At 45.0% G+C, this 15,491-nt stretch overlaps 1 protein-coding gene across 2 annotated transcripts in view; it reads right to left on the bottom strand.

Annotated features, from left to right (window-relative positions):
- The window catches only part of itga11a (integrin, alpha 11a), a 197,126-nt gene that overhangs the window by 109,305 nt on the left and 72,330 nt on the right, over positions 1-15,491 (bottom strand). For both annotated transcript variants that reach the window (XM_072565257.1, XM_072565258.1), the window contains exons 8-10: positions 10,648-10,798; positions 9,546-9,711; positions 6,587-6,660 (exon numbers count right to left, since the gene is read on the bottom strand). In XM_072565257.1, coding sequence (XP_072421358.1) covers positions 6,587-6,660; positions 9,546-9,711; positions 10,648-10,798 — 391 coding nt within the window. The remainder of the gene's footprint in view (positions 1-6,586; positions 6,661-9,545; positions 9,712-10,647; positions 10,799-15,491) is intronic.

Raw genomic sequence — 15,491 nt, 5'->3', positions numbered from 1 at the left:
CTTGAGATTGTTTTACGTAGATGCCTTGCATGGGACATCTTCTAACATGAGACGGCTGTTGCACATTAGCAGACGCATCATCCTTGACTGAAGGTAGATCCAGTTCCAGTGGTAAGGAAGCTTTGGAGACTGGGGGATCTGCTGATTAATACAGCCTTTATTCACCATTGTAGCCATTGATATAGCACGTGTATCTTCTGACTGGATTGGGATCACCAGGAAAGTAAAGATCTCCCTTGTCAATGACTCATCCACCTCCATCCACCAGCTCCATTGTCAATGCCAGCTTTCCCAGGGAGCTGACCTCATTCCCTGTATCAATGGTAGATCTTCAGAGTGTGTGATTTTCTTGCACTTAAACCTTGTTAATAAAATCCACTGTGGCCTCGATTTATCCTCCTCGCTAACATGAGCAGAAGGAACATTAATGTCCATCATCTTCCCTCAAATGTATTTTTAATTTCTCTGTGTATTGGTCTCCAGCTCAGCATTCTCTGTCCTTCTAATAGGAGATTGAGACAGAAGTTGCTGTCTACACTAAAAACAGAAAGCGCTGGAGAAACTCAGCAGATCTGGCAGGAGAGAGAAACAACTAACGTTTCGAGTCTGATCCGACTCTTCTTTGGAACTGAGGAGAGAGGTGGAAAAACATTTTTTTTTAATCAAAACATAGAAGAAGGTGGAATGAGCAATGGGAACAGAAAGGAAGATCAAGGGAAGGTTAGATGGCTTGCAATGAACATCAGTAGACTGCCTAACCCTGGAAATGGGGACTGAGAAATCAGGGAAAGGGAAGGGTCAGAGAAGGATCTGGTAAAAGTGGTGAAGGCAGGTCCAACTGAGGCATTCAGGAGGGGCATTGGACAATTATTTGAATAAAAAATAATCTGGAATGGCACAGGGAAAAGAAGCAGGAGACTGGCACTAGATGAGATGGCCATTTGAAGGCAACATGGGCTGGGTGGCCTGTTTCTGTGTGGTAAGACTTCTGTTATTCTGTAATTACCTTTGTACTAAGTGGCTTGTTGAACCATAGCAAAAGGCAATTAAGAGTCTGGAATCACATGTAGGCCAGACCAGCTCAGGAGGGCAAATTTCCTTCCTTGAAGGACATTAGTGACCCAGATGAGTCTGTTACAAAAATTGATGATACTTATCCCTGTTACTGAGACTAGCTTTCAGTTCTAGGTTTTATTAACTACATTCAAATTGTGCCAGCTGTCTTGAATATTCGATTGAAAGCAAAATATGATGGATGCTGGAAATCTGAAACAAACAGAGAAAGTGCTGGAGAAGCCCAGCAGGTCTGGCAGCATCTGTGGAGAGGGAAGCAGAGTTAATGTTTGAAGTCCAGTGTGACTCTCACCCAGTTCAGACAAAGCTTCATACCAGACGTGAAATGTTAACTCTGTTTCTCTCCACAGAAACTACTGAATTTCTCCAGCATTCTTCATGTTTTTTCCTCGGTAGAATAGCCTGGCTCTCTGCATTACTAGCCCAGTGACAATATCATTCCACCGCTATTATATCATGAGACAAATGTAACAACTGATAAGGTTGGAGGAAGGTTAAAACTGAACAGATGGAAAGGAGTGAGGATAGGGAAACTTGACTGACATGGAAAGACTTCTCTAAGGTTCAAGATCATATCATAATGAATTGGCAGCACAGTAGTCCACTGGTAACACCGTCTAACAGCTTTCAATCTGCTAGTGAGGTTTGTTTCCAAATGCTGTCTCTATCTTATTGGATGAGGTGGTTATGGTTTGGGTAGCGTCCATCAACAGTGAGTGAAAGAAGACCAATACTGATGAGTCACTGCTTCTGTACGCCAACTCCAGTGTGTGCTGAGCTAACAATAGGAACTGTCAGCAATATACAGCAGGTCAGGCAGCGTCCAAGGAGCAGGAGAATCCAATGCTGAGGAGAGAGGAGGAGGAACTGTATTTCACTGACAGTTCTACCTCAATAGGAACTGTCAGCAATATACAGCAGCTCAAGCCAGCAAGAGACAAAACAGGATCTCAATGTCTGAGACCAAATTCCCCACCAGATTTTGGATGAAGGGAATATATCCAAAAAGGTTGTGGCCTGCACGAACATGCAAAATGACACAATGCAAGCCCCGGGCAGCTTGTGGGAAACTTTGGGCCTCTCTGTCCGGTAGAGCAGCCTTGAAATAAAAATAAATAATACAAACAAAACATGACAGATCAAACAACCAATTGTTAGTCACAGAAACCAACAAATCAGACTTGGATACTGAGAGTAGGGGTACACTCAGAGAGTTAGCTCTGACTCACTGTGTAGCTTCTCTTGCCTCAGCATTAAAAGGTTAGCAGCTTAAATTCGAGCACACAGCTTTTACTGCAGTGTGGTTCTGAGGGAAAAGCTGTACTGTCAGATGGTGCTGTCTTTCAGTTGGGACACTGATCTGAAACTCTTACAGGTGGATATAAAGGACCCCACAGCTTTATTTGAGTTGCCTGTTCTAGTGACCGGGCCAGTATGTATCTCACAATTAATGCCACGTTAACACAAATTATTTGTTGATTACAGCATTCTTGTTTCTGAGAGTTTGTTATGGGTAGCTTATACATTACATTCCTAACATGTTCATCATCAGTTCAAAAGCACGTAATTAACTATAAAAAAGTACTTTTGGTCACCCTGACTTCATGAAAAATGCTAAATAAGTGCAAATCTTTTGGTTTATTTCCAGTCTGTCTTTCCTTTGAAAACACTGAAAAATCTGGTGTATTGTTCCAGTATTTTCTGTTTGTATTTCTGGTCATAAGCTGTTAAAGTTTTTACCTTCTTACATTCCCAATGTTAAAAATCACAGAACACCAGATTATAGTCCAACCGGTTTATTTGGAAGCACTAGCTTTCGGAGCGCTGCTCCTTCATCAGGTGGTTGTACTTTTGAAGGTTTGTAATGCAGGACTTTTTATTTCTTTATTTTTAAATTTTTTTCCTAAGAATTTGTACTCAAAAATCCGTACTTAGGTACTTTTGTACCTAAGATGATGCTGAAGGGTCAATTTGTAAATGTTTCACTGTACTCCTGTGAGTACATGTGACGATAAAGCTAACTCTAATTCAAATTCATTGTTTCTTTCATGGAAACAGTGTTAAATGGCCTCCAGATAAATAAGGAAGAAGGTAGAAGTCAGCTGCTTATTTTGGATAAGAAAATGAAAGCAGAAGATTATTGCGTGGCAGTGAACAATGGGATGAAGTGAAGCTGGGAATTGGTGGGGGAGGGAGGGTATCTCTTCTGTCACAGTCTGTCTCAATACCTTGCTCCAAGTGATCTTGGACATAATCCAAACCGTTCCATTCAACCATACGTTTGCCTCGAGAGGCAGAGAATAAATGATTTTCATTCTCTTTGAAAGTGGATCAAACAAGCTGTGTCCCTTTGTTTTGTGATTCAATTTGGAATATCAATGGCTTTTAGGTTACCATGTGAGGTATTGAAACAGGAGGCTCTGGTCCCATTTAATGCCTTTGAGATGTTCCATTCCCTTTCCCCACATTCCGTGATTGCTTCTCCTTCCAGTTTTAAATAGCCTATTTGTGTGTGTATTTGTGTGTGTATGTGTCTGTGAGTGTGTTTTTCTGTGACTGCGTGTGTCTGTATGTGTCTGTGTGTCTGAGTGTATGTGTGTGTGTATGACTGTGTGTGTCTGTGAGTGTGTGTGTTTCTGTGAGTGTATCTGTGTGTCTGCTCGTGTGTGTGTGTAAATGTGTCTGCATGTGGGTCTGTCTGTGTGTAAGTGTCTGTGAATGTATGGTTATGTGTATGTGTGTGTCTGTGACTGTGTGTATCTGTATGTCTCTGTGCGTGTGTCTGAGTGCGTGCGTGTGTGAGTTTGACTGTGTGTGTCTGTGAGTGTGTCTGTGAGTGTATCTGTGTGTCTGCACGTCTGTGTGTGTCTGTAAGTGTGTCTGTATGTGGGTCTGTCTATATGTATGTGTCTGTGAATGTGTGTTTACGTATATGTATGTTTCTGTGTGTGTGTGTGTGTGTGTGTGTGTGTGTGTGTGTGTGTGTGTGAGCAAGAGAGAGTGAGCAATTAAATCTGTTTTCACACCATATTGGATAGTGCATTCCAAATCCGAACCATTCGTTGTGTCAAGAGTTTTTTTCTGATCTAACCTCTGATTCTTTCATCAATTACCTTCAGTCTGCACCCATTGCTTACTGACCCTCCATCCCCTGGAAACAGTTTCTCATTACTTCCTCTGTTCAAACCTTCATATTTTTAAAGACTGCTATTGAATCTTCTCCTAACCTTCGCTGTTCTAAGGAGAACAGTCCCTGTGTTTATAGGCAGCAGTCTTTTGGTGGTGAAAGGTCTTTATCTGACTCATTGAACCTCACCTTCTCAGTAGCTGCTGTCCTAGTGCTCAAATGTTTGGTGATGTGAATTTGCTAACTGATTAATGTTGACTGTGTCTGATTGGTTAAGTCTAGCAGTGGATTTAGAAAAAAATAAACAAAGTGGTGGAAAGCATTGAGTAGACATTATGAATATAATGTAAATAAAATTCCTATGCACAATGTCACATCTGTATTTCTCTGGAATATTAAAACACGCAGCAGCTGGAATCTCTGGCTTTAACAGATCATTTTGGCTACAACAGTTTAACAGTATTTCCTGGAAATAATTTTACTTTAGAAATTAGATTGTGAAGTGCCACATGTTCCAGTGAAAATGACCATAAGAAATAGAAACTGGAGCAGGCTATTAAACCGACACAACCACTCAATGGGACCCAATATTCCCACATTCACTATCTTGCCCTTTCCCAACTGGTCAAGGATCTATCTATCTATCTCAGCCTTAAATATGCACAAGGACTCTGCCCCCACAGTTTAGGAACATAGGAACAGGAGGAGGCTATACAGCTCCTTGAGCCTGTGCTACCATTCAATGAGATCATGGCTGATTTGTGGCCTAACTCCATGTAACCTCGGCTGGCCCATATCCCTGGATACGTTTGCTCAACAAAACCATATCCATTTCAGATTTATTAATTAACAACTGGTCCAGCATTCATTGCTGTTTGTGGAAGAGAGTTTCAAAAAGATTGTGACACTAACATCTCTCCTGAATAGAAACAGAAATTACTGGAGAAACTCAGCAGGTCTGGCAGCATTTATGGGAAGTTAACATTATAAGTCTGGTTATATTTATATTCCAATCCCCCTACAATGAATAACAATGTTCCATTTGCCTCTCCAGTCACTTGCTGCAGCTGCAAACTAACTTTCCGTGACTCTATCTAACAGGACTCCCTGACCCTCCCACCATAGCGAGGTAAAAACAATGACTGCAGATGCTGGAAACCAGATTCTGGATTAGTGGTGCTGGAAGAGCACAGCAGTTCAGGCAGCATCCAAGTAGCTTCGAAATCGACGTTTCGGGCAAAAGCCCTTCATAGCACCTAGTTGTGGGGGAGTATTCCTTTTAAATACTACACTACATTTCTGTAAGCAATGCATCTACCTGTGTCACCACTACTATGAGACCCTGGAATACAGATCATCCTTGTCAGATTTTACATAACGTGTTTTGAGTTTAATATTGCTGCTGCTAGTCAACAATTTAGTGAAAGCAAAATACAAATCAGAACAGTTTGATTTCTCAGCCACTTGAACAGAAGTTCCAAACAATTCCCAACATAGGAATTTTACTTACATTACACTTATAATGTCTACTCAATGCTTTCCACCACTTTGTTTATTTTTTTTCTAAGTCCACAGCCAGCCTTCACCAATCAGACACAGTCAACCTAAATCAGTTAGCAAATTCACATCAAACAACTGAGCACTAGGACAGCAGCTACTGAGAAGGTGGTGTTCAATGAGTCAGATAAAGACCTTTCAACACTGAGCGACTGCTGCCTATAAACACAAGGGATGTTCTCCTTAGAACAGTGAACGTTAGGAGGAGATTCAATAGCAGTCTTTAAAAATATGAAGGTTTGAACAGAGCAAGTGATTGCCAGCGTTATTTATAACAGTGCTGGCAATATGAGAGCCTTTGGATCAGATGGAAGTAGTGAATTTAACGTGGCAGGTTTCTATTTTATCCTTTCTTGAAGTTTTGCATTCTTGTTGGATCTGTTTCCCTCAACACAGGAAACCCTCAGATCCTTACAGCCAGAGGACATGAGGCCGTTGTTCATTCCAGATACTGAGTGTGTGAGCAGGGATGGGGTCGCTGGCTGATACAGCTCCTGGATGTTCCAATCAAGGAGTTCTGGATAACAATCATCTGACTGAATCCCTTTGTTGCTTCCAAGCTACTTTATTATCAGTTAAGTATTTTGGAATATCTTTAAATTGCAAAAGATTCTATATAAATAAAAGTTCTTTCTGACTGATTTAAACTGAGGGAGTTTCAGTATTCTGAATGCAGCCCTGGCTCAGATCATCTCATGCAACTGAACCTGGGACATTTTGATCTCTGACTGAGCTCAAGCCATCGGGGTCGGTTGGGTCAGCACAGGCGACAATAAACCCAAACTGTTCAAAGAATAATACAAACAAAATGAATTGACTCTCTCTCACCTCCACAAAGTGGGTTGAGAATCCCGCTTGTGACATTTCCAACTGGAAAGATGTTTCGTTCTGAACGTTGGTTCCTAATATTAAAACAGAGGGAGCCATTCATCAGTGTGAAATTTTCCAGGTTTTTTTACATTTGCTGTTTTTAACATCAGTCAAAGTGACAAATGAATGATTTCTATTTTTACCCAACAATGTCAAAAATAATTCCTATCCTGCAATTTGGAGTACAGTGACTTGCTTTGGCTTCTTCAGAACCAGGGGCTTTGCCAACTGGGAGGTCAAGAGCAACATCTACATGGAAACACCAACCGACTGTGGGTTCCTCTCCAAGCCATACCCCACCATCCTGACTCAGAGCTATAACCCCATTCCTTCTCTGTTGCCAGGTCAAAAAACACAGAGTGGTTCAAGAAGGCAGCTCACCATTGCCTTCTCAAGGGCAATTAGGGATGGGCAATAAATGCTGGCCCACTCAACAATGCTCACATCCTGTTGACTGATAGATTTTTAAAATACTCTTAGAACAGGTGTACCGTGAATCAGATGCAGAGTAACGTTCCCCCTACATTGACCCAACAATGTACCATAACCTGACCTCAGGGAGTGTGCCAGTGGTCCCACATATTCCAGGCCTGAAGTGAAAGAGTTCATTTGGCTGGCATTACTCCAGCGTCAATTGCAGGATTGGGGAGGCCTGATGTAGCACTGGGACAATTCGGATCTCTGGCAGTAAGTGGGAATGCCTACAGTTAATTGCGGAATATCAAAATTGGAGATGATACAAGGGGGCACTCAAAGTGTCCGGAAGAAGTTCAGAAAAAAAAATTAACAATCTGCAGATGTTGGAAAAGAGAGACAGAAGCAGATATTGTTGGAAGAAGAGTTCAGTGTTGAAGTCTTCCACCAGTAATAAGATCTGATCGCCAATCTATTGGTAGAATCTTACTTCATCCATACGTGGCTGCTGAACGTCCTACTCTTCCTGCTTTTCAAAATTGCCACAGAGTTCCAATAAAAAGCTCCCACAAATTTGTTTCTAGTGCATGGAAATTCTTTGCTCCTAAAAGTCTCACCCCCATCTGCATCAGAAAGTGCTTGTGCACTTCTTTCAGTGTTTAAACATCTCAGTTTATATGACGAATAATTTTAACTTGGTCAGTTGGATAAGAATGGTCAAGGAACTATTTTAAAATCAGAAATCTGCACTTCGTGCCCTGTTTTCACTCTAACCCTGCAGATCTGCTCAGGGCTGTTATGATTATAATGCAAGACAGGCTATTAACTTTGAAAGTGTGGTATTGGAAAAGCACAGCAGGTCAGACAACATCTGAGAAGAATCGGTGTTTTGGGCAAAAGCCCTTCATCACGAAACTGCCCGACCTGCTGTGCTTTTCCAGCACCACACTCTCGACTCTAATCCCCAGCATCTGCAGTCCTCATTTTTGCCTAGGTTATTAATCTTAACAATGATGGCCCCTTCCGTTTCATCTTACTGTCAGTATTATCCTTTGCACCCTGACTAATCAAGAAGGGCGTTTTGTTTATTTTTCATATTCGGGATGTGGGCATCGCTGGCTGGGGCAGCATTTATTGCCCGTTCCTGGTTGCCCCTTGAGAAGGTGGGAGTGAGCTGTCTTCTTGAACTGCTGCAGTCCATGTGCTGCAGGTTGATCCAGGATGCCCTTAGAGAGGGAATTATAGGATTTTGATCCAGCGACACTAAGTCAGGCTGGTGAGTGACTCGGAAGGGCAGTTGTAGGTAGTGGCATTCCCATGTATCTGTTACCCTTGTCCTTCTAGATGGAAGTGGTCATGGGTTTGGAAGGTGCTGTCTAAGGAGCTTTGGCAAATTTCTGCAGTACACCTTGTAGGTGGTACACACCGCTGCTACTGAGCACCAGTGGTGAAGGGAGTGGATGTTTGTCGATGTGGTGCCAATCAAGTGGGTTGCTTTATTCTCTATGGTGTCAAGCTTTTGGCGTGTTCCTGGAGCTGCATCCAGGTAAGTGGGTAGTATTCCATCACACTCCTGACTTGTGCCTTGTAGATGGTGGACCCGCTTTGGGGAGTCAGGCGGCTTTTGTAGTCACTGTGTTTATATGGCTCGTCCAGTTGAATTTCTGTTCAATGGCAATCCCTAGGATGTTGATAATAGGGAATTTAGTGATAGTATCTCCATTGAATGTCAAGGGGCGATGGTTAGATTGTCTTTTATTGAAGATGGTCATTGCTGGTATTTGAGTGAATATTACATGCCATTTGTCAGCCCAAGCCTGCATAATGCCCAGGTATTGTTTTTTTTGAACCTGGACTGCTTTGGAATCTGAGGAGTCACCAATGGTGCTGATCATTGAGCAATCATCGGTGAACATTCCCACTTCTGACGTTATGATGGAGGGAAGGTCAATGATGAAGCAGCTCAAGGTGGTTGGACCTAGGACACTACCCTCAGGAACTCCTGCAGAGATGTCCTGGAGCTGAGATAACTGACCTCCAATAACCACAACATCTTCCTATGTGTCAGATATGACTTTGCCTAAATGTTTTAAGCAGCTAAATTCAGGCGACATATACATCAGACAGATCATGCTCTCCCTCAGACAGGAGGCAAGGCTGATTTAAATGTTTTTTGGTTGTCTCACAACTCCTGCCCAAACTTGTTTTCATTTTTTGGATGCAGCACTTGAATGGTATCCAACATCCGCTGGACTTTATTGGCTGTAAAGACCTTAGTTTGGTTTAAATCTTTCATAGACTTTGGGCAGCACTGCCAGGAGCAGATTTATTGCCCATTAGAGTAAGCTTTGTAGTGAACCTCCTTGTTGAACCTTGTAGCCTGGAGGCACCTAAAGTTCAACCACATGCCCTGAGATTTTAAAAATTGCAATGCAAAGTCAATGCACTCTCTTTTTCTCTTAAAGCTTACAAAACTCCCACCGAAATACCAGAGAGCGTGTACCTTCCAAGCTGAAGATTCGTGCTCCAAGCGCATCCACAATATCTTTCAGGGCCGCCTCATCAGAGACATTGAAGAAATGTTTATCGTCTGGATGGCTAGCTATTGATTTAATCTCTTTGAGGAAGTCACGTGGATTGATACCCCTCCTGTTGTAATAGCCCAGCACCTGCAGGGCAGAACAACACATTTATTAACTCAGAAATCTTTCCTGGCAACTCTCCTAAAGCCACACGCCAACGCCCTGATGCCCATGCCTCATGCCAGGTGGCGAGTGCCAGCTTGCTAATTGACTATGGGAGTCATCGTAGTTATTCCTAATCCTGTCTTAATCTGGGATCTACACACAGTGCATTCTCCAACAGATTATGTGAAGAGTCTAAGAACACTTTTTTATTTGGTCATGGGATGTGGGGATCATTGACCAGGTCAGTGCTTATTGCCCATCTTTAATTGTTCAGGAAGATCATACTGATCTACATTCTGGAACTGCTACAGTGTTTCAGAGAGTAGGTGCATCCACAGTACTTCAAGGGAGGGAGATCCAAGATGTTGGCCCAGTCACAATAAAGGAATTTTTTTTTTCAGGAAGTTGTAAAGACACAGGTTCTGAAAGGTCTAGGTTTGAAGGGTTTTAGGGCCAGTTTGATTATAGCTAACAGATACTGCCTCAGCCAAAAGGCTTTCAAGTTAAAAAAAGCACTAGGACAATGAAAGGGGAATGGGCAGTTCTCTCAGCTCAGCTTCCTCTGGTTTGGTTTGTTTTTTTTTTAGCAGTCTGGCTGTTCACTGAAAGCAGTCAATTTGAGGCTGCTGGTCCAAGAAACAGATTCAGTTCCAACGTAAAAGGCTCTATTCAAATGTAGCTTGTTGCAACGGAAACAAAACAAGAGCAGAGATCCTGAAAGGTTTAGTGTTGACATGGAATGCAGTGTGGCCTTACAGCTGCTCTGGGAAAGGCATCAGATTGTCAACTCAATGCAGATTGATCCTGGCATCTTACTGACCTGTGTGGCTTGGTCACATTTGACATGATATCATGAGAACTATTGATCCTGCCAAGATCGTGCCTAAGAGTGAAGCTGGCGTTGTGTAGGTTGCCTACCGCAATGGCATATCTGGTGATGTTGTCCTGCTCGCTGCTCTCAATCACTTGCTTTAGATGTGGGCTGTCATGTGATTCACCATCGGTTATGACAATCATCACCTTCTTGGCTTCCTTCCTTGCGCCTCTCCTGATGCTGAATGCTTCCGAGCTGACAGAGATAAAGAGAACACTCTTTAAACTGGTCACCTTTCAGAAGTGATGTTAAACCAAGTCATCCCTCCTGGAATATACACAATATACCTGCTTAAAACAACTAGCAAAGTTAGGGTCCGGGCTATTTCCTTGAAATGTTTTGAGGGTTCTGGCCTGGTACATAATACTTGGTCTTCGCATTCACAGTCCAGAGATAATACTATCACCTTCCCATAACGGTGCCATGTTTTCACTGTTAAGGCGACATGTAAATATAAGTTGTTGTTGGGGTCCAGGGCATCATTCCTCCCCTGGCACTGGACACTTTAGAAAGAAGAACCCGATGAACTGCTCGCTCATCTTGTCCTCTGTTTATGGGATCTTACTGTGCACAATAACATGGGCCACACTTAAAAATTGGTTGTAAAATTCTTTAGCAGGTTTTACTGGTGTGATCGGCAGCTACTCAGCAAAGCAGGGCCACCTTAGCAGGAATCATCATGTAAAAATGCATCTGTCCAAATGAGATGGCAAGAACTAGCAGAAGGCAAACAGAAATTGGGCTGCAACTTAACTGGGATTTGTGCAACGTCCTCTTTACTGGGGTAGTGGGAACAGAATTCATCAGAATTCCCTGCATTAGTTGATTTAGAGTTATAGAGGCAGACAGCACAGAAACAGACCCTTCGGCCCATCTCCTCCACGCTAACCAGGTTTCCTAAACTGAACTAGCCCCACCTGTCTGTGCGTGGCCCTTTAACCTTTCCTATTCGTGTACCTATCCAAATATTTTATCAATATTGTAACTGTGCTTGCATCTACCACTTCCTCTGGCAGCTCATTCTATTTATGCACCACTGTCTGTGTGAAAAAGTTGCCCCTCAGGTCCCTTTTAAATCTTTCCCCTTCACCTTAAATCCATGGCTAATCTATGCCTCTCATGATTTGATAATCCTCCATTGGGTCACATCTCAACCTCCAGTTTAATAACATCCTTTCTATAGCAGGACAACCAGGATTGTACACAGTACACCAAACGTGGTCTTATCAATGTCTTGTACAGTCTTAACATAACATCCCAACTCCCACACTCAATACTCTGACCACTGAAGGTGAGTGTACCAAACTCTTTCTTCACCACACTTTCTACTCATTCTTATCAAAAAGTTTTACATTATTGAACCCAGGTCTCTCTCCTGAATATATTTTGCAGGATTTTAAACCTTGTTTTTTAAGGCTTTATGTTGGATAGCTATATGTAATAAGATTGCTCCTATGTAAGATATTATTTGAAATTTTACAAAATAAAATCATAGTGTGCAGTTCTGAAACAGTTATATGAGGCTTGAAATGTTAACTCAGTTTCCCTCTCCACAGACCAGCCAGAGTTTCTCCAGCACTTTCTGTTTTTATTTCAGATTTCCAGCATCCGCTGTGTTCTGCTTTTACATGATTTGAAATGTTATCCAACAAGAATGGGGAGCCTTTGACCTTTCATTACATCCATCGACAATGAAGTCACCAAAAATTTGCAAGATTAGCATGAGTGAAAAATGCTTGCAGTGTGTTTGGGGTAAGTCTGGAATCCTGTGGTTGGGATACATGTAATAACAGTTAAGGAGGTAAAAACAATAACTGCAGATGCTGGAAACCAAATACTGGACTAGTGGTGCTGGAAGCGCACAGCAGTTCAGGCAGCATCCAACGAGCAGCGAAATCGCCGTTTCGGGCAAAAGCCCTTCATCAGGAAGGGCTTTTGCCCGAAACGTCGAATTCGCTGCTCGTTGGATGCTGCCTGAACTGCTGTGCTCTTCCAGCACCACTAATCCACTAATAACAGTTAACCCTACGCAGCCAGCGTTCCCACTGTGGAAATGCGAGGGAAAGCACAAACTCAGGCAGCTTTATTTCCCATTAGAATACCCAGTTCCTTCACTGCTGAACAATCTGACCATTCAGTTCCTGGCAGTTTCAATTGTAAAGCTGCAGAGTTCTGTCGATGACCCGGGTGCCAGCTGACAAGAAGCTGAATGTAACTCTGACAGTGTTGTCAGTTCTGCTATGGCGGGGAGCTGTGAGATGGCAGGGAGAATGGCAGGTGCTCTGCTGGAGGTGTGGTGGGGCGTGTGTGTGTGATGGAGGGGGGGGGGGGGCCTGGGATATACTGAATATACTGCTCCCATTTGCTATCCAGACAGCTAAAGAAAATGACTGCTATCAACACTTGTAACAACCTAGTACAGTTCACAGCCTCATAACTTCCCAAAGATATTTTATTTTCACAACTAATCAAGTATTTTAAATATAGAGGGTCACATTTTACAATTTTCGTTTTGGCTAAGTGTCCATTTTCTTGAGGTTTTTTTTGGAGGATTCCTGCTACAATGACCAGCTGTCCTCTCACTGTCCCTTCCAACCTCAGACTGCCCATTCCCCGACACAACTGCCCACCCTACAATACAACTGACCACTACCCACTCCCCAACACAACTGACCACTACCCACTATCCACTCCCCGACACAACTGACCACTACCCACTGCCCACTCCCCGACACAACTGACCGCTACCCACTCCCCAATACAACTGAACACTACCCTCTGCCCACTCCCCGACACAACTGACCACTACCCACTCCCCGACACAACTGACCACTACCCACTGCCCACTCCCCGATACAACCGACCACTACCCACTCCCTGACACAACTGCCCACTACCCACTGCCCACTCCCCGACACTACCGACCGATGTCCACTCCCTGACACAACTGACCACTATACACTGCCCACTCCCTGACACAACTGACCGTTACCCACTCCCTGACACAACTGCCGGCTGTCCACTCCCCAACACAACTGACCACTACCCACTCCCTGACACAACTGACCACTACCCACTCCCCAACACAACTGACCGCTACCTACTGCCCACTGCCCGACACAACTGACCGCTGCCCACTCCCTGACACAACTGACCGCTACCCACTGCCCACTCCCCGATACAACTGACCGCTACCCACTCCCCAACTCAACTGACCGCTACCGACTGCCCACTCCCCGATACAACTGACCGCTACCCACTGCCCACTCCCCGACTCAACTGACCGCTACCATCTACCTGACACAACTGACTGCTACCCACTCCCCAACACAACTGACCGCTACCCATTGCTACACTCCCCGACACAACTGACTGCTACCTTCTCCCCAACAGAACTGTCCACAGCCCACTCCCCGACACAACTGACCGCTATCCACAGCCCAAAACAACTGACCGCTACCCGCTAACCACTCCCTGATACATCTGACCACTGCCCACTCCCCGACACAACTGACCACTACCCACTCCCCGACACAACTGACCGCTACCCACTGCCCACTCCCCGACACAACTGACTGCTACCACTCCCCAACACAACTGACCGCTACCCACTGCCAACTCCCCGACACAACTGACCGCTACCCATTCCCCAACACAACTGACCGCTACCCGCTACCCACTCCCCAACACAACTGACCGCTACCCGCTACCCACTCCTCAACACAACTGACCGCTACCTACTGCCCACTCCCCGACACAACTGACCGCTACCCACTCTCCAACACAACTGACCGCTACCCACTATCTGACACAACTGACCGCTACCCATTGCCCACTCCCCGACACAACTGACCGCTACCCGCTACCTGACACAACTGACCGCTACCCACTGCCCACTCCCCGACACAACTGACCGCTACCCACTACCCGACACAACTGACTGCTACTCACTGCCCACTCCCCGACACAAATGACCACTACCCACTCCCCAACACAACTGACCGCTACCCACAGCCCAAAACAACTGACCGCTACCCGCTAACCACTCCCTGATACATCTGACCACTGCCCACTCCCCAACACAACTGACCGCTTCCCACAGCCCACTCCTCAACACAACTGACTGTGACCCGCTACCCTTTCCCTGACACAACTGACCGCTACCCACTGTCCACTCCCCGACACAACTGACCGCTACCTGCTACCCACTCCCCAACACAACTGACCGCTACCCACTGCCCACTCCCCGACACAACTGACCGCTAGCTGCTACCCACTCTCCAACACAACTGACTGCTACCCGCTACCCACTCTCCAACACAACTGACCGCTACCCACTGCCCACTCCCCAACACAACTGACTGCTACCTGCTACCCACTCTCCAACACAACTGACCGCTACCCACTGCCCACTCCCCAACACAACTGACTGCTACCCACTACCCACTCCCCGACACAACTGACCGCTACCCGCTACCCGACACAACTGACCGCTACCCGCTACCCACTCCCCGACACAACTGACCGCTTCCCACAGCCCACTCCCCGACACAACTGACCCCTACCCACTCCCCAACACAACTGACTGCTACCCACTACCCACTCCCTGACACAACTGACCTCTACCCACGGCCCACACCCTGACATAACTGACTGCTACCAACTACCCACTCCCTGACACAACTGACCCCTACCCACTCCCCAACACAACTGACCGCTACCCACTGCCCACTTCCCGACACAACTGATTGCTACCCGCTACCCACTCCCCGACACAACTGACCGCTACCCACTGTCCACTCCCTGACACAACTGACTGCTACCTTCTCCCCAACAGAACTGTCCACTGCCCACTCCCCGATACATCTGACCACTACCCACAGCCCAA

Source organism: Chiloscyllium punctatum, chromosome 48 (genome assembly GCF_047496795.1).
Source record: "Chiloscyllium punctatum isolate Juve2018m chromosome 48, sChiPun1.3, whole genome shotgun sequence".
Taxonomy (NCBI): Eukaryota; Metazoa; Chordata; class Chondrichthyes; order Orectolobiformes; family Hemiscylliidae; genus Chiloscyllium; species Chiloscyllium punctatum.
The sequence above is the reverse complement of the archived record's forward strand: the minus strand, read 5'-3'. Positions and strand labels throughout refer to the sequence as shown.